At 38.7% G+C, this 25,087-nt stretch overlaps 1 protein-coding gene across 1 annotated transcript; it reads left to right on the top strand.

Moving 5' to 3' along the window:
• The first annotated feature begins 16,478 nt into the window (after window positions 1-16,478).
• LOC107790567 (uncharacterized) lies at window positions 16,479-19,685 on the top strand. Its single transcript, XM_016612510.2, has 3 exons — window positions 16,479-16,982; window positions 17,873-19,237; window positions 19,325-19,685. The coding sequence occupies exons 2-3, from the start codon at window positions 17,900-17,902 to the stop codon at window positions 19,346-19,348; spliced, it is 1,362 nt and encodes a 453-aa protein (XP_016467996.1). The 5' UTR covers window positions 16,479-16,982; window positions 17,873-17,899; the 3' UTR covers window positions 19,349-19,685.
• The last annotated feature ends 5,402 nt before the right edge of the window (window positions 19,686-25,087 follow it).

The raw sequence follows: 25,087 nt of genomic DNA, 5'->3' as shown, positions 1-25,087 counted from the left end.
TGGAATAACAAAATAATGAGCATAGTAAAAAAATTAATTAGAATAATTTGTTAGTAATAATAATTTTAGTATTAACAACAAAAATTCAAAATTTTATTTACACAATTTAGAATGAAAGAAAATAAAGGTTGTAAAATATATATTTCATTAACTTAATATAAAAATAATTATTTAAATGAAGTATTTTTATAATATACATTATATATTCTTGAAAATTATGCTCAATTATATTATTATATTTCTATCAACTTTCCGACGACACAAAGTTATGTCACCGGAAAGTAGAGGGACTATATGTATAGGGTAAAATATGCTATGTTAAATCGTGCATGGAATATATATAAATAATATAATTGAGCATAATTTTTAAGAATATATAATGTATATTATAAAAATACTTTTATTTAAATAACTATTTTTATATTACGTGCATGAAATATATATTTTACAACCTTTATTTCTTTCATTCTACATTGTGTAAATAAATTTTTAAATTTTTGTTGTTAATACTAAAATTCAAACAAATTATTCTAATTAATTTTTTACTATGCTTATTATTTTGTTATTCCAGCATTATAGATGCTTAAATACTTTTTATTTTTTTAAAATTTGAAAATAATATTTATTTACGCTAGAGTTAAGTCCATAATATAAATTAAAAAGGAAAAATCATAATATTAAAAAGTTTTTAAAAAGTAAAAGTAGATAATACTTATAATTTAAAGGGTAAAATAGGTATTTGGCAATCCAAAATTTGAAAAATCTAGTTGAGTGACCTTCTGAGTGCAATAGACATAATTCAGTGACTTTGTTATTACAAACGAAAGAAAAGTGACTTTAGGAGATAATTTGAGATAATTGAGTGACCATTTGAGTAATTGACTCTTAAGAAGATGTTTGGAAAAAACACGAAAATACATAGGAAATTCTCCAAAGCTCGAGGCTTGTTAAAAATAGAGAAAATGATATTGTATAGCCGATGTAAAAATAATAGCTGAAAAAATATATAAAATTTGTATATTTTTTGTATGTGTGTAACGCACACACACACACATTTGTATGTTATATACATAAATTATACAAATTTTATACATTGTTTTGGCTATCAGATATAAATAATTTCTGGTGCGAACTAAAAACCCCTTAATAATATTGTCCTTAAAGATATTTCCCAAGTAAAGGTGTGTCATTCAGAATTTAACAATCTCTTTTAGTATAAAGTAGGAGCAGAACTAACAAAGTTTTAATACAGAAAAGGACATGTAAAATGAATCAGGGTTGTAGTACCATTATTAAACAACTCAAATTTGACGAGTACCACATTGGCAACTTAGGGATAGGAAAGCCTCTTTATATGGTATTGGACAATTCTTACTCGATGAGTTAGCTTTTGGGTTTGAATTAGATCAAATTTATTTATCATGGTATCAAAGCCAAATTCATTCTAACCAGAGGCGGACACACACCATATGTTGAGGGGTCACCGGTACCCGGTAATTTTGACAAAAACTCCATGTATACTTATAAATGTCTTCAAGATATAGTTAGATATTAGCATAGGCCCTTGTTTCAATCTTTTTATGAGCGGTGATACATTTATAGTAAATGTCATGGTGCCTCCGCGACCTCTGAATTCTGGGGAGTGTCGAGTCCCACATCGGCCAATAAGAGATGGGAACGCACTCGGTATCTTCATGAGAAATTCTTACCCCATGAGCTAGCTTTTGAGTTGACTTGGGCAGCTAAGGTCCATTTTTTAAAAATCCAATTCAAATTTATTGCACCTATTGTCCATTTTGCTCAACAAAGCTTACAGAATTGTCCCTTGATTTGTTCCTTCATTAAATCTTAAAGCGCGTGTACATATAAGCTTGTGTTTTGTCTTATATATAACACTTTACTCTTTTCTTCTTTTCTGATATTGGATTTGCTTAAAATATTACTCCTTTCGTTCATTCTTACTTATTTACTATTGACTTGCACGCCCTTTAAAAAATAATAAAGTGTATAATTTACCATAATACCCATATTAATTGGTGTATAGTCTTAATGTATGTGAAAATAATTTGGAATGAGTAATTAATTCTTAGGGCAAAACAAAAAAAATAAATAATTTTGCTCTTGATATGCGAAAGTGGACAAATAAAAGTGAAAATCTATTTTTAAAATAATGAATCAATAGTGAACAGAGGGAGTATATACATTCCTTAAGTCGATAGTTTGCCCGTCTAGAAACTTTGCTTGTAAAATCTTAATATAAAAAAGCACACCCAATGTACAAAATATTCCGCATTCACACAGGATCTGAGGAAAGGCGCACCACAGGGATATTTAATATGGGCAATCTACCCTAATATAAATCATTAGTGGTTGATTTCATGACTCTAAAATCTCAATATAGTTTTTGAATTAAAGTATGAGATATTTACCTAGTTATACTATATTAGAAACTTATTTACCTATGTTCTCTATGTTTTGATGTTTTAAATAAGTATCTAGGTTTTTCTTACAAATTGTATATATTGCTTCTTAAAAGACTCTTATTCCATTATTAGGGCCTTCAATTAAGGGATTCGATTATATCCTTTCCTCTCCTCTTCTCTCTCCTTTTTCTTTACATCAAAATCTCTTAATCTACGCCTAGAATCTTCATCTTCTCTCTCTCCACCATTACCCACAGCTTTATATTATTAAAAAAATATTCTGAAATTTTATGATAATTGTATGATAACTGTATCATAATTATATCTGAATTGTATCAGATACATCAATGCCTAAAACATAAATGTATCATACTTGTATCATAATTATATCTAACTTATATCCAGTATATTAATACCCAAAATAATACCTAATACAATACTACTAAATTAATATACAATTATCGTACTTGTGATACAAACTATGAAATTCGTCACTAATGCACAAATGCCCGTAACAATATACAATGAATCGATTATCATACATTTGTAATACAATTCCTGCAACAATTATGATACATATACAATTATGATACAATCGCGATACATTCTGAAAAATTGTGACACAATTATGATCTTCATCTTCTTCAAGTTTCAATCACAAATCTACACTAAAATTTAATATAATCGTATTATAACTGTATTAGTGAGTATTATGTTGGGTATTGATGTATCATATACAAGTCACATACAATAAAGATTTTAGAAAGAAAGAAAACAAGATTCAAAACTACCCACAACTTGATTCTAAAGCAATATTTCGAATTTTGTCGTATTGTATCAATAAGAAATATAGATTTTGGGTGATTAATAAGAAAGAGAGAAATTGAATTTCAAAAGCTTTGGAAGAGAAAAAGAATCTGCATTTTGGGGCGGGGATGGGAAGGGGGAGATAACTTTGGGTAAGCAAAATTTTGGTAAGTGAGATTTCTTACTACGGGAAAGAATAATATTAGGTAATTGTTAAGAAAGAGAAAAGATGTTTTTGTAATCCTTTGAAAAAGGAACGAATCTTAAATGTAGGAGAAATTATTAGAAACGGAGGTTGAGCTTCATGTAACTGATATGCTAAATTTAAGGGATTTTGATTTTTTTCTTTTTTATAAGTTTATATATAACTAGTACATATAGATATATAAAGTAATTAATAAGGAACCTAAATAAAAGTGGTAAATAAATTTCTATTATATTATAACTAGGTAAAAACTCGTTAAAGGTATTTATTTGAATCTTCCAAGAGCGAGCATGCTTAGAACATTGAATAAGTAGTATGGTCGGCCATGAATAGACGACATTATAGCCGTTAGAATCGGCCCATAACGACTTTTTAAATCTTTTAAAGGCGACCTTCCACCCTTGACTACCGACCCCATTTGTAATTATGTGGTTTTTCTTCTTCTTGGGACACGTGTAATCATGTTGACTCACTAATACACTCTTTTAGGAAAATTGTTAAGTTTGTATATTTTGGAGCAATGGTAAAATTGTCTTCGTATGGCCGAGCCGTGGAATCAATCACTGATACTTACATTAAGGTAGACTTTCCATGTCACACCCTTGGGATGTGATCCTTCCCCGAATCATGTGTGAACGCCGGATGCTTGGTGCACTGGGCAACCTTTTTTTTTTAAAAAAAAAGTTTGTACTGAAAAACACAGTGTTCGGGCCAACTTGTGCGTATCTCAACTTATTTCACAAGTGAATAACTCTATCTACCAATATTTGAACAAATAAGAAGAAGTTACCTAGTGTTTAAAATTTAAACGCGACAACTTATGATTCTCATCAACTCCCCTTGTTGATCACTAGGATACATCCTTGAATGCAGGAAATTGTTAAGCTATCTTTAACTACACAATGAACTGGCAAAAGTAAAAATGAAAAGACTAATCTAACCAATTACTATGAAAAACATCAGAAGTTTTAAGAAAGAATGTTTCATGATATTACGACTATATACACGCCCATACAAAAGCAAAGAATTTCAAGCTTATGGGTTCATGATTCTAATCGTTTTAAGGTACTAGGTTCTAAATTAATAATTTATATATATTTAATAATTTTTTAAAATAAATGCAGGGTTCGAACCAAAGCTACTAGATTCGACCGAACCCGTTCCAGATACTCTAGCTTCGGCCCTGCATAAAAGAATATTCAAGTTAATATAATTTAGGATCAACTATAATTTTTAGCGCCGCTAGATAGTATTTTTCATTAAGATAATGAGCATAGAATATGGTCAATTTTGAGAAATGTATATTTTTAGGTTTTTTCAAAAATAATAGCCGATATATATATATATATATATATATATATATATATATATATATATATATATATATATATATATATATATGTGTGTGTGTGTGTGTGTGTGTGTGTGTGTGTGTGTGTGTGTGTGTGTGTGTGTGTGTGTGTGTGTGTGTGTGTGTGTGTGTGTGTTTTTCGACTAGCAAATGCAATTAATTTGCATTTTGTATTTTGCCCATCAATTTTCGTCTTGTGTAGGTCAAATAGTCGGGCCTCTCGCATCGTTGCTATTAAACTTGTGCAAAAACAAAATCGTCAAATAAAAAAGAAAAAGAAAAACTAGAACATATTCGTAAAACGCGTCTAATCAATAATTACATTAACCTAATAAAAGTACTACCATTTTACGTCCCAAATAGCATTAAAAAAGGTTTTCAATTCTAACCTTTAATTAAGTGGGACTATGCATCAACTATGCAAAGCTGAAAATTAACACCTTTATTAAATGCGACTAATAAAGTACGAAACAACGATTTTAGCTTTAACACGATTGATGTTAATTAAAAAATAAATCCCGTTGATGTGTCTTTTTGTCATCTAAAGTTTCTATATTTAAAATATTTACACATAAAAAACTAATAATTTCTAATGCTCACTAATAAAAGGGATTTGAACTTGAGGTCTCAATATCTCTCTGTGTGGTTGTTTTGACTGTAATTTCGGTCAAATGATTAATTACACATAATCATTTTATAAAATAATTAAAAATCAAAATACATGAATTATAATAATTGACTGATTCCAGATTATAATAATCACAAAGTCAAAGGAAATGGTTACCAAGTTTCTTAATTTAATACCATTTATTTCTGAAATCTTAACCAATAACATGTTTGACTCAAAAGATATTACAATCTTTTTGGACAAAGATGAAGGGGTAAATCGTAGTCAAACTTGATTGATTCCAGACCGAGAGATTTCATAATGATAAATATATATGAGATGAAGAAAATATCAACAATCTTATTAAGATTCAATATCGTATTTCTCATCAGTCTCTGAGGAAAGAGAATTACAATTGCTTTTTTCGTTTCTAGAATACAAGAGTGGAGCTTTTGGTCTTATTTCCCCTCTGATAAACATGGACCAGCCCCCCTATTGAAAGCCTTCCTGGGCTATATATAGTCGAAGTCCCTTTTTTCTCAGTATGACTTGACGCGTTTTGGTCAATAGTGTGTCCTGGTCGTGACCCTCGGCGTTGCTCTTTTCGATTTGTCGGATATCTCGGAGGAGAAATGAAGTGGACTCTATTAACTTTCACTACCCGATTGCTAAAAAGGGGTAGTGGGCAACCTGATCGTGGTGGTCAGATTTTGACCAATACAGTTAGTCCCTCCGTCCGTCGGGGTCGTCCTTTGTCGGGCTCGACGGACGGATCATGCTCGTAGCGTAGTCGAGAGGAATCAGACCCCCAACTTTCCGTTCCTTAGTCGCGTTCTGTGGATTCTTTGGCGGAGTGTAGGTGTTCTTTCGATACTCGTGGACCATTGTGATGGTTTCAGAATCGAAACGCCGGTTGGCACTAAAGCGTTGGTTCGTGGTTGCCACTATTATGACACACGTTCCTGGAAAATTGAAACGTTTCGTGCCCTATCAAATTCAAATGGTGACTCTTGTGTTTCGTGCTCGGGGAATTTATGTCTCTTATAAATAGGGGAACTTGTCAGCTGATTGATTCACTTCATCATTTGTTTGAGAGAGTTCTTCAGATATCGCTTTTTCTGACACCTCGAATTCTTGCTTACCTTCTTGCTCACTGAAACCTTTCATCTTTTCTTCGTATTACTTTTTTTGGAGAGTTTTCTGCTAAAAATGGCCGGTGATTTTTCTCGCGATAATCTTCCTACCGCTAATCTGGTACCAAAGAGTTCTGTTCAGATCACCGGAGAGGTGGACGTGGTGGAGGATGAGGAGGTTCCCTCGGTGGATGAGATTCTGCCTCGCCCGGGGAGGGACACGACTGACTTTAGTTTCAGCGGTGCAGCGGAGCCGGAACTCGTCGCTTTCATTGTAAGAGAAAGGGGGATTGTAGATTTGAGGGAACAGTGGGGAATCCCCAATTTTGTCGAGATACGGCCGGCGAAGGGGGACGACAGAGTTCACTTTGACCGCCCCGGGTATTGCGTGTTCTACGCCTACCCCTTCATTTTAGGGTACACACTTCCTCTTCCCATGTTGGTGGTAGATTTTTTCCATTACTACAAAGTGTGCCCCGCTCAACTTTCGCCTTATTTGTATAAGTTGTTTCTTATGCTGCTCAAGTATGCGGAACTTGCCTGTTGTGAGGTCACTCTAGGCCATATGCTTAGCATTTTTGCTCCTCAACTGATTCGCGGTATGATGATTCACACGCGTCCTCGGAGATCGAGGGGTTTGGTGGTGAAGATGGATGAAAGAATCAACCGTCATTTCTATGTGAATTATTTTTATGTGCGGACCGAGCATATTGTGGCGAACTCGATGGGATTCCCCGAGAGATGGAACTTCGCACGTAAGTTTGCGTCTTTAATTAATGAAATGTGTGACCATTTTCTGCGGATGCTAAACCGCCTTATCTTTTTTGCAGCTGAGAGATTTCCCCCGCCGCCTGTCGAAGGGATTCATGAATGGGTGGAGGCCATTCTTCCCCATATAGTGGGAGTTCGCACATGGTCGAAACGTTTCACAAGAGGTTTGGACGCAGGCCTCTTATAGGTGGGATGACGCCTTTATCTACTATTTTCCCCTCTTTTTATTTGTTTTTTAGCCTCTTATGCATCGTTCGTCATTATTAGGGAGGGTGTGGAGAGCAAGGGCCCCTCAGCTAGCTTTTCGTCAGCCGGCCGCATCCGCTCGTCTTGTCGTTGTACCCATTGTACGACCTTCGTCGAGGGCTGCTTCAGTTGAATCTTCGGCCTTGGTTCTCCAGTGAGGGCCGCTTCTTAGGCGAGGTCCCGACTAATGTCAACTGTCTTACGAACGAGTCACCGTCGACTGGAAAGGAAAAGGGGCCGTCGAAGAGACGGAGAGTAGAGTTTGAGACGGTGCCCCCAATAGTGATTCGCTTGGACGACTCTCCCCCGATGGGCTCATGAGAAGGTGTTATTGCGGCTCCTCCCGTAGAGGCAAAGCAAACTGTTGAAGTTGTTGGCGCCCGTGATCAGCGATCAGAAACTCCAGCTGCCGTCTTGGCTCAACCAGAAGTCCCCGCTGTTACTAATGATCAACACCTTGTAGTGGTAGAGAGCCAAACCCCTGGTGTCGCTGTCGTGACTTCGGATGTGCCTTCGTCTTCTGCAGCAGGTCATGCTCCTCCTTCGGCAGTGAAAAGGGGAAAGGGCGTGGTGGTTGACGAGTATGAGTCCGAGTCAGACCTGGATCCCGACGATGTCAGGATGTTCGAGGAGGGCCTTACTCACTCAGTGGTTAAAGCGGGGGGCTCGACCCTTATTCTTCAGATCTCTTCCGGCGTTAACCTCTTGGCGGAAGGGGAGGATTTAGTGCCGCAGTTCAGTCTGTTATGCTTAGAAGCTGATAATGAGTCCCTGCGGGATGTCCTTGATGCTGAGTTGAGGGACGAGGTGGCCGTCATGGGCTTGAGGGTGTGTTTCATTTTGCTTTTGCTTTAAGTCCCTCTATTCGAAAGCATTAGTTTAACCCCGTCTTTATGATTTTCAGACATACATGGTGGAAGTAAAAAGCATTCGCAGGGCCAATGTCTAGGCAAGGATTTTCTTGAAGATGCTGGAGAAGTACCGTCGCTACCGTGACAGATGTCGCGAGATGCATGAACGGTTGAGGACAGATCCTCGTAATTGGGCTCTTGGTGAGGAGTTGGAAAAAAGGGACCAGGAATTGATGCAGACGATCTGTAGTAAGAGCAAACTCGAGGAGCAACTTCACATCAAGGACGAGGAGCTCGAGTTGGGTAAGGGGATCGCGGCGGAGTGTGAACATTTGCAAGGCAGGTTGAGGTCAATGTAGTCAGAGATGGACCAGAACTTGGTCAAGGTTGAGGCGATGAGCATAGAGTGGATGAGAAAGTTGACCGCGATGGAGAGCAAAGTCGCAGGTTTGGAGAACATCGAGAGAGCTTGGTCTGAGTCTTTGGCGAGGGTAGCGGCCTTGGAGGATACCATCCGCGTACTCTAATCTGAACAGGAGTCGGAGAGAGCGATGGCTACCCTTAGTGAGGCGAGGCTCGAGGAGCGCATTGGAACGATTGATCAGGAGGCGTCGATTCTGGGAGATCGGGTCGAGGCCTTGGAAGCGAAAAATGCACGACTACAGGCCCAGGTTGTGTCGTCCTCCGCTACCGTTCCTCGCCAAGTGCATGAGCTCTGGGTTTATGCTGAATCCTAGCGGGACATATATAAGAGTTTATGGGAAGCGGGCACCGTGGCCGAGGCTGCTTACGAAGAAGCGCGAGCGAAGGCTCGTGAGGCTCGCATCAACTGTGGATACGATGTGGCGACGCCCGAAGCCAATGGTGGCGCAGATGATGATAATGGTGAACCTCGTGGAGGCGATGATGATAGTGGTGATGATGACGACGGTGATGACGCCGAATGAAGAATGATGTCCTTTGTTTTTATATTTATTTTGTTTGTTGGTTGTCGTCTGTTCGTTCGTTCCTTCCTTTCTTCTTCTTTTTTTATTGATTGGCCTGGGCCTTATATAAGTGGCGATAGCCCGTGTTGTGACATTGCATAAGTAAAAGTTTTCTTCTTCGCTATTTGCCTTGTACCTCACTTTTTATTCCAACTGTTCGTGGCTTCGGTGCAAGATAGAGGCTCACCCGACGAGTCCCGATTTTTCTTTTCTTCCGGTGGTCGTCGACCCTAAGTGATGTTGTTTCGAATTTATTGAAATTTTAGCCTGCGTCCGCCCGATCGAGGCTAAGACCTCTCTTTTTTGACGAAGGGTGTTATTTCGAACATATTGAGGTAACCGCCTGTCGTCATTCGAGCGAGGTCGAACCTTTCTTTTTTGATGGCGAAGGCTCTTAGCATTAAAGGATGGTGTTTCGAACTTATCGAAATAACAGCCCATCATTGTTCGAGCGAGGTCGAACCTTTCTCTTCTTTTTTTTATGGCGAAGGCTCTTAGCCTTAAAGGGTGTTATTTTGAACTTATCAAAATAACAGCCCATCATTGTTAGAGCGAGGTCAAACCTTTCTCTTTTGATGGCGAAGGCTCTTAGCCTTAAAAGGTGTTATTTCGAGCTTATCGAAATAATAGTCCGTCGTTGTTCGAGCGAGGTCGAACCTTTCTTTTTTGTTTGATGGCGAAGGCTCTTAGCCGTAAAGGGTGTTGTTTCGAACTTATCGAAATAACAACCCGTCATTGTTCGAGCAAGGTCGAACCTTTCTCTTTTCATAGCAAAGGCTGTTAGCCTTAAAGGGTGTTATTTCGAACTTATCGAAATAACAACCCGTCGTTGTTCGAGCGAGGTCGAACCTTTTTTTTTGATGGCGAAGGCTCTTAGCCTTAAAGGGTGTTGTTTCAAACTTATCGAAATAATAGCCCGTCGTTGTTCGAGCGAGGTCGAACCTTTCTCTTTTGATGGCGAAGGCTCTTAGCCTTAAAGGGTATTGTTTCAAACTTATCGAAATAACAGCCCGTCATTGTTCGAGCGAGGTCGAACCTTTCTCTTCTTTTTTTGATGGCGAAGGCTCTTAGCCTTAAAGGGTGTTGTTTCGAACTTATCGAAATAACAACCCGTCGTTATTCGAGTGAGATCGAACCTTTATCTTCTTTTTTTGATGGTGAAGGCTCTTAGCCTTAAAGGGTGTTATTTCGAACTTATCGAAAGAACAACCCGTCGTTGTTCGAGCGAGGTCGAACCTTTCTCTTTTGATGGCAAAGGCTCTTAGCCTTAAAGGGTGTTAGTTCGAACTTATCGAAATAACAGTTCATTGTCGTTCGAGCGAGGTCGAACCTTTCTTTTTTCTTTTTTGATGGCGAAGGCTCTTAACCATAAAGGGTGTTGTTTCAAACTTATCAAAATAACAGCCCGTCATTGTTCGAGCGAGGTCGAACCTTTCTCTTCTTTTTTTTGATGGCGAAGGCTCTTAGCCTTAAAGGGTGTTGTTTCGAACTTATTGAAATAACAGCCTGTCGTTGTTTGAGCGAGGTCAAACCTTTTTTTTTTGATGGCGAAGGCTCTTAGCCTTAAAGAGTGTTGTTTCGAACTTATCGAAATAATAGCTCGTCGTTGTTCGAGCGAGGTCGAACATTTCTTTTTTGATGGTGAATGCCCTTAGCCTTAAAGGGTGTTATTTCGAACTTATTGAAATAACAACCCGTCGTTGTTCGAGCGAGGTCGAACCTTTCTTTTTTGATGGCATAGGCTCTTAGCCTTAAAGGATGTTATTTCAAACTTATCGAAATAATAGCCCGTCGTCGTTCGAGTGAGGTCGAGCCTTTCTCTTTTTTTTTTATGGAAAAGGCTCTCAACCTTAAAGGGTGTTGTTTTGAACTTATCGAAATAACAACCCGTCGTTGTTCGAGCAAGGTCGAACCTTTCTTTTTTGATGGCGAAGGCTCTTAGCCTTAAAGGGTGTTATTTCGAACTTATCGAAATAACAACCCGTCGTTGTTCGAGCGAGGTCGAACCTTTCTTTTTTGATGGCGAAGGCTTTAAGCCTTAAAGGGTGTTATTTTGAACTTTTCAAAATAACAGCCCGTCGTTGTTCGATCGAGGTTGAACCTTCCTTTTTTTTGATGGCGAAGGCTCTTAGCCTTAAAGGGTGTTATTTCAAACTTATCGAAATAACAGCCCGTCGTCGTTCCAAATTCTAGAGCGTTGGTCATCTTCCACTGGAGTCCTAGTTTGTTTGGTATTGCTTGCATTAGGCGGTGCGACGCTGGTGGACACGAGGCGTCAATGTTTCGCATAGGCTTGCGCTGTGCGCGCATTATAGTTTTCTTATCTGATTCCGGCCGTTCAGCTCGGAGATACTACCGGCAGGGAGGGTTTCAGCTATTTTGAAGTAGTTTTTGTTCTTCAACCTAGATGTACTTGGGTATGTTCGTCCACGCATATCTTATGTGCTTGTCCTAATGAAGCATGTGAGGTGAGGGTGAGATTTTCTCCGCTTCCGTCAGGTGGTTCGGTAGGGGAGAGCTAGTTTTGAAGCACCGTTCGCCTTGTTTAGAATATTAGCAGCTAATGGGACAAGGAATTCTAGGTTCGGTGACCCCACTCGGCTCTCCTTCCTTTAACACGTTGTTCCCATGTCTCACGTGAGTTAGATTCTTCCTTTGCGCTTCTTTTGGTGAATGATTATGTTTCTCGGCTTTGATCTGGGAAAAACTAGGAGTTTTCACTAAGAAATCCCCACAGACGACGCCAAATTGTTTGACTCAAAAGATATTACAATCTTTTTGGACAAATCAATCAAAGATGAAGGGGTAAATCATAGTCAAATCAGTATTTGAGGAAAGAGAATTACAATTGCTTTTTTTTCTAGAATACAAGAGTGGAGCTTTTGGTCTTATTTCCCCTCTAATAAAACATGGACCAGCCCCCCTGTTGAAAGCCTTCCTAGGCTATATATAGTTGAAGTCCCTTTTCTCTCAGCGTGACTTGACGCATTTTGGTCAATGGTGCGTTATGGTCATGACTCTCGGCGTTGTTTTTTTCGATTTATCGGATATCTCGGAGGAGAAATGAAGTGGACTCTATTAACTTTCACTATACGATTGCTAAAAAGGGGTAATGGGCAACCTGGTCGTGGTGGTCAGATTTTGACCAATACATAGCATATAAATATGGTAGTGACATTACTATATAAAATCTTCTCTAACTATTTGTATTTTGCCATGTCACACCAACAATATCAAGTCAAACCATATTGTCATGAAATTATTAGACTAAGGATACAATCTTTAATATTTACTTTTTAAAATTTTAATGGAATAAGGAGACGACAACAACAACGACATACCCATTATTAACCCACACCGTGGGGTCTGGGGAGGGTAGTGTGTATACAAACCTTAACCCTACCTTGTGAGGATAGAGAGGCTGTTTCCAATAGAACCTCGGCTGAGGAAAGCATAAACACCACATTAATAAAAATATATACAAGAAGGGACAATACCAAAAAGCCATATAAAAGCAGAATAAAAACAATAAGATAGTAATGTAATCAATAATGAAAGAAAACAACGGTTAGTCATAAAAACCTACTACCTACAGAAAGCGGGACTACGTGCCAATACTACTGCTATGAACACTCTAGACTACCTACTCTACTACCTTAATCCTCGACCTCCATACCTTCTTATCAAGGGTCATGTCATCGGTCTACTGAAGCTGCACCATGTCTTGCCTAATCACCTCTCTCCACCTCTTCTTTGGCCTACCTCTACCTCTTCGTAGGCCCTTCAATGTCAACCTCTCACACCTTCTCACCGGGGCGTCTGTGCTCCTCCTCCTCACATGACTAAACCACATAAGCTGCATTTCCCGCTTCTTGTCCTCAGGGGGCCACACCCGCCTTGTCGCGAATAACCTCATTTATGATCCTATCTAACTTGGTGTGCCCGCACATCCATTTCAACATCCTCATCTCTTCTACCTTCATCTTCTGTACATGAGCCATCTTGACTGGCCAACACTCCGCCCCATACAACATCGTTAGTCTGACCACCACTATGTAGAACTTACCCTTAAGTTTCGATGGCACCTTCTTGTCACACAAAACATCGGAAGCGTGTCTCCATTTTATCCATCCCGCCCCAATACGATCTGTGATATCTTCACTAATCTCCCCATCCCCCTGAATAATAGACCCATGGTACTTAAAACTCCTCTCCTAGGGATGACCTGCGAGTCCAACCTCACCTTCCCCTCCTCCCTTTGGGTCTCGTCACTTAACTTACACTCCAAGTATTCTGTCTTGGTCCTACTCAACTTAAAACCTTTAGATTACAGGGTCTGCCTCTATACCTCTAATTGCGCATTCACGCCGTCCCACGTCTTGTCAATCAATACAATATCATATGCAAATAGCATGCACCGCGGCACATCCCTTTGGATGTGGCGCGTCAATACGTCTATCATCAGAGCAAACAAAAAAGGGCTGAGTGTTGACCCTTGATGCAACCCCATCATAACCGAAAAATGTTCCGAGTCCCCACCCACCATCCTCACTCGGGTCTTTACTCCATCATATATGTACTTATTCAACTTAACGTAGGCAATATGTATACCTCTAGACTCCAAACATCTCCACAAAATCTCCCTTAGAACTTTATCGTACGCCTTTTCTAAGTCGATGAACACCATATACAAGTTCTTCTTCCTCTTCATATAGTATTCCATCAATATCCTAATAAGGTGGATGGCTTATACAGTCGAATGCCCCGACATAAACCCAAATTGGTTCTCAGAAATATACACCCTCCTCCTCACCCTTAGCTCTACCACTCTCTCCCAGATTTTCATAGTATGGCTAAGCAGCTTGATACCCCGATAGTTATTGCAATTTTGGATATCACCCTTGTTCTTTTATATAGGAACCATCGTGCTCTACCTCCACTATTCGGGCATCTTCTTTGTTCTAAAAATGACATTAAATAACCTAGTGAGCCACTCCAAACCTGCCTTGCCCGCACTCTTCCAAAACTCCACCAGGATTTCATCCGGCTCGGTCGCTTTGCCTGCTCATCTTACGCATAACCCCTTCAACTTCATCAACTCTAATCTGCCTACAATACCCAAAGTCACAATGACTCCTGGAGAGTTCCAAATCACCCAGTACATTGCTCATGTCCCCTCCTCGTTCAAGAGACTACTGAAGTAGGACTGCCATCTCCGACGGATAAGCCCCTCATCTAAGCTGCAACCTTTTATCTTTTCTTCATCCTTGATGTACTTTACTTGGTCCAAGCCATGCGCCTTTCTTTATCGCGCCTTGGTTAACTTGGACAACCTCTTATCCCACCTCAGCCCTCGAGCTCCTCATACAAACGACTAAAAGCTGCAACCTTGTCCACCATAATTGCTAGCTTTGCCTTTTTCTTAGCGAACTTATACTGCTCCATATTCGCCCTCTTCTCTCCTCGTCTACACTTTTCACTAGCTTCAGATATTCTGCTTTCTTGGTTTCCACTTTTCCTTGTACCTCTCCATTCCACCACCAGTCTCCCTTGTGACCACCAGACCTGAGTAACCCTTTGAGACCCCTAATACCTCACTCGCGGCTTCCCTAATGCACTGCGCAGTCATGGTCTACATAGCCGTTGCATCCCACTACTCCGCCAAGCCCTCATAGTCACCAGCTTGACCCCCAACTCCTGCACTTTAGTTTCCGTCAAGACTCCCCACTTGATCCTTTGTTGGCTATACATCGTCATCTTCCTCCTCTTTCTCATGATCTAAAGGTCCATGACCAGGAGCCTATGAAAGGCCGAGAGGTTCTCACTTGGGATGACCTTGCAATCCGTACAAAGACCTCTGTCGAACTTCCTGCAGAGTAAATAATCAATCTGAGTCTTGGTCGCCGAACTCCGAAAGGTGACCAATTGCTCCCTCTTCTTCGGGAAACTCGAGTTTGCTATCACTAAATCAAATGCTCTAGCAAAGTCCAGAAGAGATGTTCCTCCTCTGTCTCTTCCTCCAAAACCAAAGCCACCATGCACATCATCATACTCCCCAGACGTCGCTCCAATGTGTCCGTTGAAATCTCCTCATATGAAAAGCTTCTCGGTATACGGGATACCATGCACCATCTCATCCAAATCCTCCGAGAAATGCCTCTTGACTTCCTCATCTAAGCCTGCTTGGGGTGCATATGCACTGATTATGTTCAAAGTAAAACCTCCAATAACTAGCTTAATAGTCATCGGCCTGTCATTCACCCTCCTAACCTCCACCACTAGTTCCCGCATGTCCTTATCAACCAAGATACCTACCCCGTTCCTGCCCCCACCCTCCCAGAGTACCAAAGTTTAAAATTTCCCACATCCGACGCCTTATCTCCGACCCACCTAGTTTCCTGTACACAAGCTATATTAATCTTCCTTTTCTCGAGAATCTTCGCTAACTCTACAGATTTTCCGGTTAAAGTTCCTATGTTCCAAGACCCCCCTTTCAGCCTAGTAACTCCCTTAGTAATGGAATAAGGAGAGAGGAAGAAAAATAGCAAGAATTAAAACTCGCACTTTCCTTAAGCCGGTGTCTATCGGAAACAACCTCTCTATTTTTAAGATAGGGGTAAGGTATGCGTACACTTACCCTCCCCATACCTCATTTGTAAGATTATACAAATTTATTTGTGTGTTTAGGTCACGTGTTCAAGCCGTGAAAATAGTCTCTTGCATAAATGCAGGGTAAGACTGACCTTTGTGGTCCGATCCTTCCTCAAATCCCGCGCATATCGGGAGCTTAATGCATCGAACTTGCCTTTTTTTTTGTAATTTAGGCTCACACGGGTACCACGAAAGAACATAGTAAGAGGGATGAGATCATTTTATTCTTAATCAGAGTTCCCGAGCTTAATCCTGAAATTAAGAAACTTCTAATCAAAAGCATTTCCGTTTAAGGATCGCAAATTCAAATTAGTGGAGCCATTAAGCTTCAGATTTTATTTTATTTTCTTAAAATCGGCTGGCTCAAAGTAATGATAGTTTTTTTAATTATTTATTATGTCTTTAATTATTAATTAATTAAGGAGATAGAACCAAGATAAGAAAGTCACCTAGAAAATGGGGTGGCGTAGACGGACAGCCTAAATCTAGGACTGCCTTTCGTTTTTGTAAAAGACAAATCAACAAACAGTTACAAAAACCAAAATTTTTTTTTATCTGAAAAAAATCTCGTTATGATGAGAAAAAGGATATAGCTTTCTGCTATATTCATATATCAAATATATCCAGAAATTAATCTTGATCCATTCTTTACTCATCTTGCCTATTTTATTTTTCCACTAGTGGGTTCAATTTTTTTTTTTTTTTCTTTTGAAACAAAAAGATTGATTTTTTCAATTAATAGTCACATTTCTTTGAATCTTCTAGTGGGGTTCCTCTTTTATTTCCAATTCTTTTATTGTATTTTTCAGTTTATGTTGCTGTTTGGCTTGTGGGGTTTTTAAAGAATGAGCATTTCTTGATTTTTGTTGAAGAGGAAAAAAAAAAGAGATGGGTATTTCTTGAATGGATCAATTCTTGTGGATTATCAGACTCCTCTCTGCTGTAAATTAGGTAAACTCAAACTCCTCAGCTCTGTTTATGCAGTGATCAATGTTTATATAAAGATTATATTCATATAAATGGTCCTTTGCCGTCTTTTTTTCCTTTTGTTTTTGGAGGGGAGCCTTGATTTTGAAGCAACTGTAAGGTTGTTTCGTGTAACCTATAGGTCACAGGTTCGAGCCGTTGCTTGCATTAGGTAGGCCGCCTACATCACACCTATTAGGGGTGCTGTTCTTACCGGACCCTGCCTGAATGCGGATGCTTCATCCACCGGGCTGTCCTTTTTCCGGTGGGTTTTTTGTTTCTTTTTTTGGGGGGTGGGGGTGGGGCGGGGGCGATTGCTGGAATGAAACTGATATAAGGAGGATTTTAGATTTGTCAAGCCTGAAAAAATGATGTGAATTTGGATCTCAATTACTTTCTTTTACATTTTACATTTTGAAAATTAATTTTGGATTTGATCCTCGGAAACAGCCTCTATGTCCTTCCAGGGTAAGGTTGCGTACATCTTACCCTTACCAGACTCCACTTGTGGGAACTCATTGGGTTTGTTGTTGTTCTGTATAATGTTAGCTTGAGATGAAAGGTTGCGTACATCTTACCCTTACCAGACTCCACTTGTGGGAACTCATTGGGTTTGTTGTTGTTCTGTATAATGTTAGCTTGAGATGAATTTAGATGGGGAATATGGTCTTTGAGGTTGACCTCGCCTTGTTTGAGACTAAGGCGTAGTTCTTGTTTTCTTGGATAACACTAAATTGGTAAAATACCAAATGGATTATGATTGTGATCATAGATAGAGTTTGAATTGTTGGTTGTAAACTGAATCAGAAGAGTTGATAATTGTCAATCTTTTCTTTTTGTATGTAATCTGCTAAATGATTCTACTATTATCACAGAAAACGCGTCGTTAATTTCCTAGTTTGATGGCTGAAAGTTTCGTCATGTCTCAACTTGATGTTACTTCTTTGAAAGAAACACTATGTGTTCAACAACAGCTTCTACAGAAGCTTTACAATGAGTTAGATGAGGAACGAGAAGCCTCCTCCAGTGCTGCTAGCGAGGCGTTATCAATGATTTTGCGTCTCCAAGGAGAAAAGGCCGCGGTAAAAATGGAAGCCGAGCAGTATAAGAGATTGGCTGAGGAGAAAATGTGTCATGCCGAGGAATCATTAGCTATTTTCGAGGATCTTTTCTATCAAAAGGAGATGGAGATTGCTGCTTTGGAATATCAGGTGCAAGCTTACAGGTATAAGCTATTGAGCATGGGGTGTGCAGATCCCGGGGTCGGTGAATTTAAATATCCTGAGAATTTGTTGCAAAGAAATGAGACTTTAGCTGGAGAAATGAATCTCCAAGCTCTTGGAAGGCGTAACTCCGCCCCTCCTATTCCTCTGAAATTTGCTTGTCCGAAGAAGGGTGGTATGGAAATAGATGATTCAAGTTCAGAAAGAGATTCGAATTCGAAAACAGTGGAGGAACACCTAGGGCAAGAGATGAATGAGCAGCAGTCTGATTCGGAGAAGAAGACTGATATTTCCACGACGGGAAGTATCAATTCTTATTGGCAACAAATTCGAAAGTTGGATGAACGAGTGAAAGAGATTACAGGAGTTAGCCATGCAAACTTGAGGAGTGAAACGAGGTCTCCTTCACCACTTTCTCAAAGAAGCATTAAGATAAGCAAATCAGAAAATGAAATGTACCAACCTAAGTTTCAAGGAAGCAAATCAGAAAATGACACGCCTGCTGATTCCGGTTGTTCTCCGAATGTTCTTGATGTATTCGAAGTACCTCGAGTGGAAAAGAATACTATCGACATTGGGTTGCCTCCTAAACATGACGGCAAGATGATTTTGCATAATGATGAAAGGCTTGACAGACCAGATTCTGCTCAACAAGAGGCAGTAAAACCGTCGCTTAAAGAAGAAACTGATTTGCTAAAGAAGTACTTTGTATCTGCGCAGCGTGAGAACAAGTTACGAAGAGCAAGTGAAGCTGCTGCTATTACCTGCCATTTGGCAATATCTCGCCCTACAACCAGCGTTTCGGAAACTGGTGAGTTTCATCAGCTCAATCGAACATCTGAGATAGTTGAAGTTGGAAGAGAAGCGACAAGACAAGACACAGCTAGGGAAGAAGAGCTGAAGTTGTTATACGAGATTAAAGATCAACTAAATTTGATGCACTCTGAAATCCAAAGTTTGAAAACTGACAAGCTTCCCCTTCCAAGTGATGAACCATCCTTACTTCCTCTGTCAGAGGTACCGTCCTTTCTTCTAATTACAATTAGTCGTCCTCAGTCGCATTACTTGTGAAAATTTTAATAACATGCTTACCATTTTGGACAGGCATTGATTCACTTTTGGCTCTGATCGATCTATCAAAATCTTCTGACCGCCATCATCCAACAGGAAATAGACTTGGCTATTACATAATCAAGATGTGTTGAAGTTAGTGGCTACTGTGACTTCTGAATAGTGAGTAGTTTTGGCTTTGTTGTGTGTGATTGTGAAGAGATTGATTCCGTTGTAAATTGATCATATAGAGTGTACAGAAATGTATAGCCTGCATCAACTTAGTTGGATCAAGAGAGGAGTGTTTTCGCATTTGTTATGGTTTAAGATTTTAATATCAGGTTTTTGTTTTGTATATTTGAAATTCTGATTTGAGTATTGGAATGAAAAGGGCGCAAGTGGAGCATTATAGTTATTGAGCATTCATATAACCAGTGTCCCTTCGCGGACAACCGATAAATTGGAATGACATAGAGAAACTTAGCGTGGCCCCTGCGCAACGACTCATATAGCTGATCTCAACTAAATTGGAGTTTGAGGTGTAATTGTTGTTGTTGTTGTTGTAGTATTTGATGCTCTAATTTGCAACGTTTGTCCAAAAAGTAAATTACTGGTTTAACTACCGTGTCATTTTTTTGCCTTATATCCTTCGCGTTTCAGCCCCTTACTTCTTGATCTCTCTTTTTCCTGATGAAAGAAAGTGACACAGGCTTGGCGAGGTTTTCCCGAACTTTACAGTCATGACATGATTTACCATTTTTCTTAATAGAAATATAGTTGCTGCAGGAAAAAAACTTAGATAGTTCAAGTCTTGGTGGAATTCAGCATGTCACTGTAGTGAGCTTTGAAGGGAAGCCTTGGAGTAACTGTCAAGTTATCTCTGTGTGATCTATAGGTTACGGGTTCGAGCCGTGGAATCAGCCACTGATGCTTTCATTAAGGTAGGCTGCCTACATCACACCTCCTTGGAATGCGGTCCTTCCTTCGATCCTGCTTGAATGCGAGATACTTTGTACACCGGGCTGCCACATACTGCTGTGAGCTTTACTTAATGTCTTCAAAACCATAGTATTACTAGGTTGCAAATCCTCAAGTACTTAGATTCACAGTATTGCTGCTTTATACATTATTTATTCAGAGTGCAGGTTTCTAAAGGCACTGTCTAACTTGTAATCAAGTGGAAGGTTCCAAGGCAGTGGCGAAGCCACCTTTGTCTCCACCCCTTCGTTGGAAAATTACTGTGTAGATAGGTAATTTTTTTATGGATATATACTCAACAGGGTAAGGTTGCGTACAATAGACCTTTGTGGTCCGGCCCTTTCCCGGACCCGCGCATAGCGGGAGCTTATTGCACCGAGCATAACGGGAGCCTTGGAGCAACGGTAAAGTTATCTCCGTGTGACCTATGGGCCACAGGTTCGAGTCGCGGAATCAACCATTGATGCTTGCGTCAAGGTAAACTACCTTACACCCCTTGAGGTGTGATACTTTCCCGGACCCTATGTGAATGCGGGATGTTTTGTGTATCGCGCTGCCCTTTTTATACTAAATGTTGAATCCACTTGACTTCTTTGTATGTTTACTTCTTTATATTTTGAGTTCCCTTAGAAAACATTCTGGCTCCACCACTGTTCCAAAGATGATCGCAACTACAGAAGATCAACCGATGCTGAAGGCAAGATGAGAACTGAGGGATATGTTGTACGATATTTCAGTTTCATGTATTGTCTTGGCATCCTGATGTTTTTGAGTTAGAATATTGGAGCTCAACATTCTGGAGCGGCAATTTCTCTGGAATTCCTAAATGATAGTTATCATAGTGTGATAATCAACTAGTCATTGGATTCAGACAGTAAACAGGGGCGGGTCCAGTGCATTAGTTATGGGTTCCCGTGAACCCAATAATTTTTGTCTAGATCCGGTGTTTGTATTGAAGAATTCATTAAATGTATATGAATATTTAGCTTGGAACCCATTCCGATAATCCAATTATTATTGTATATTAACTTAAGATTTCTGTAGGAACCCATAAACTTAACATTCTAGATCCACCTTTGAGTAAACTGGTCACTCATCTTTGTTATCGAGTAGCAAAACAAGGGGGAAAATGCCAAGTATGATTGAATATATACAAATTGTTTAATTTAGAGCCCAATAGCTTAAACTGATTGGATATCCAAACTTATAAACTTCAAATCTTGGCTCTGCCTCTGACATCAGGGGAGGGAGAGGAGAGAAACAGGAAAGTATGCTACGCTACTAATAGAGTGAGCTAGCCTTCAACCCTTCTTTCTCCATCTAAAATTTTAGGCCCTTAATAGGTGATTAGGCAAGACATGGCGCAGCTTCGGCTGACCGAGGACATGATCCTTGATAGGAAGGTATGGAGGTCGAAGATTAGGGTAGCAGAATACGTAGTCTAGAGTGTTCATAACAGTAGTATTGACACGCACTCTCGCTTTCTGTTGGTAGTAAGTTTTTATGACTACCCGTTGTTTTCTTTCATTGTTGATCCCTTACTATCTGGTTGTTCTTATTCTGCTTTTATATGGCTTCTTGGTACTGTCCTTTCTTGTCTATATTTTCATTAATGTGGTGCTTATACTTTCCTAAGTCGAGGGTCTATTGGAAATAACCTCTCTATCCTCACAAGGTAGGGGGTAAGGTCTACGTACACACTACCCTCCCCAGACCCCACGGTGCGAGTTATTAGTGGGTATGTTGTTGTTGTTGTTGTTGTGGTATATTTGGTTTCCTAATTTCTAACATTCCTTATGGTTTAGGATATTATGTTTACCTCCCTTATTTTTATTTTATTGTAATGATTTTTTTTATTATCAAGATAAAGTATTAAAATATAACAAATTATCGTTACTAATATTAAAATATTATATTCCATTTTTTTTAATATTTTCCATAAACTCATACATACTCACTTGTAGATGGCATTAACTCCATTTCCAAAAACCAACACCTTTGTTATTTCGGTTATTGTTTATGCAAATATATTATTGTTAACAAAGTGATAGTGGTTATGTATAGCAAAATATTTATTTTGAGAAAATTAGGACCTTATAATTGCATATTTGCATCTGAATCAGAACTTAAAATGAGTTTGAAGTTTGAACTTGCTTTTACATGATTTTTACTGAATTATAATGTTTTAGGAGTAATTCATTTCGTGAAAAATGCTCGAATATCCAAAGATTTCTCGAATTTAAGTTATACAGTTGTTATAAGGAAATTTAAACCATCATGTCATCTTTACCTATTGTGTATGTAACACCTTTTATTTTCAAGATTATAAATCTCATATTTTGAGGAGGTTTATATAGAAATATCCTTCAGGCGACTTGATAGCATACAAAATTCTTTACACTGATGGTGTATATTTCTCTCTTGCTTAGTTGCTTTGATTGAGAAAGTGAATATGTTAACAATATTTGGTTTGGATTTGAAAAGATTTAATCTCAACTAGGGGTGTCATATGGGAGGCTGAGACTGATTTTGGGCGGGTAAAATAACTTGGGCCGAGTCAAGTTGGCTAAAATATATATTGTAGTTACTATTTGTAGCTATATTTGGATTTTATAGAAAATTCATGAAATAAGAAATTAATTAGTTTGAACTGAAACAAGAGACAGTTGGTTAGAGCGCTCGCTTAGTTAGCATGTCTTGACTTCGACTCTCCACAAGAGCACTTTATTTTTCTGACCGCAAATAAATTTAGTAGTATCATAATAATGATGAAAGAAAATACTAAAATAGTTTTTTAAAGTTACTTTCATACAAATTTGTGTTTTATAAAGAAAGAAAAGAGATTTTAATGGGATATATATGAGGTGAATTCAGATTAATTGAAGTCCCAATGCAAAATACCGGATATTAAATGGGAAACCAAAGAAAACCCTATTAAGCGTAAGCTATAAGCCACTAACCCTCATATCATAACCACCAAAGGATGTGGTGCAGTGGATGAGACTGTTCTTCCCTTAACCAGAGGTCTCGAGTTCGAGCCCTGGGTATGGAAAAATTCTTGGTAGGGAGCGCTTTCCCCTGAATGGGGCCCTACGGCCTACGCGGCGCGAATTCAAATATAGTCGGGCTTCAATGCGAATATCGGACACCGGGCGAAAAACCAAAAAAAATAAATATCATCGAACACAAGCCACTACAAAATTTCTAATTTATTATGTCTTTGAAAAGATAAACATTTAAAAACAAATAAAATATGCCAGCTTTTGAAAACATACAAAAAAGAACTGTTGAAAATTAAAATGAAAGAGTACAAAAACTAGTTTCTATTTTTATTTTATTTTTTATATTATATATATATGAGGTAAAGGAAGCGAAAATGGAGGAGGGGATTACAAATTGGTTTTCCAGAAATACTAATATCTGAATTAATTGTTATATGAACTTAATTATCTTTTTTAAAATTTATAAAGTTGTAAGAGGAAATTGACAACATAATGATATTAAAAATATACATACACACACATATATCTTTCTTCTTTTCTTTTCTCTTCTTGTTTAATTCTCCCTTATTACTCCATCCACCATTTTCACACCTCCCATATAGCTTCTTCCATTTTTCTTTTCTTTTTTCTACCTTTTTTTATTCTTTCTTTATTAATGCCTTAAATTTTCCTTTTATCTTTTCTTTTTTATTTTTACATTTGTTTTCTTCCTTGTAGTATTTCATATGATAAGTTAATTGTTTGTCCAAGAATAGATGAAGTTTTGAAGAATGACAAATGAACTCAGTCATGGACCAGGTCCATCTTGTGAAGCACAGTCATGATCAATTTATACATGTGAGGTGCACGTGAAGGAGATAAGTCATACTGATCAAGCAGCAATATCTCCTGATCTGATCGTAAAGGTTGCATATTGGATAAGGGGAAAAAGTCTCCTTATATGAAGAGAACACAATCCCGGATAAAGATAGTGTTGGAGTTTGAGATCTTCAAGGACTCAACTACGATAGAAGATCAACAATTGAGTCCCAATCAAACTCTGATTACTAACCTGTTAAAATAACAGTGATTGTTCTCTTTTATAGGTGTTGCACAAACGCAGAAGTTAAACTAAATTGAGAGCAAAAGAGTAAGGCGATTTTGCAAGCAATTTATGTGAGATTTGAGTGTGTACTCCTGAAGCTACTTGAACGAGATAGAAGAACCAATTCCATTGTGTTTTTCTTTTATTCTAGTTCAATTGTAGAGGTGGTTTAAAGTTGTACCTTTCAGCTTTCATAGAAGCAATTGTATTAGGTACTTAGAGTGTTCAAGTTATAAGCTAACTTGAAGTTGTCGCAACAGTTGAGGCTGTGTGCCACAACGGGAATAGAGTTAATCCTTAGGTTTACAAAGAACTTTTGTAAATGCTGTTTTGGTTCAGTGATTTTAATGGAAGTTTGAGAAAATCCTACTGAATAGTAGATCGTGGTTTTTTCATCTTTTGAGCCAGGTGTTTTCCACGTAAAAATCTCCGTGTTCTTTATTTTATGTACTTATTATTCCGCAAACAGTAGTAGTTAGAACATCTAGAAGAACCAGGTTCTTCTAGAGCGAAAATTGGGTACCACACAAATCAGCCCCCCTCTTGTGTGGTATTGACGATTAGAACATCAATTGGTATCAGAGCGGGTTATCCTTGAAGAGGCTAACACCTTAGGAAAATATCAAAATGAGTGCACCACCTGAGAACTGGGAAGGGCAATCCACTGCTAGACCTCCACTTTTCAATGGTCAGTACTATTCTTGGTGGAAGAACAGGATGAAAGACCACATCATAGGAGAAGACTATGAACTC

This window comes from Nicotiana tabacum, chromosome 9, assembly GCF_000715075.1.
Source record: "Nicotiana tabacum cultivar K326 chromosome 9, ASM71507v2, whole genome shotgun sequence".
In the NCBI taxonomy this organism is placed as follows: domain Eukaryota; kingdom Viridiplantae; phylum Streptophyta; class Magnoliopsida; order Solanales; family Solanaceae; genus Nicotiana; species Nicotiana tabacum.
The sequence above is the reverse complement of the archived record's forward strand: the minus strand, read 5'-3'. Positions and strand labels throughout refer to the sequence as shown.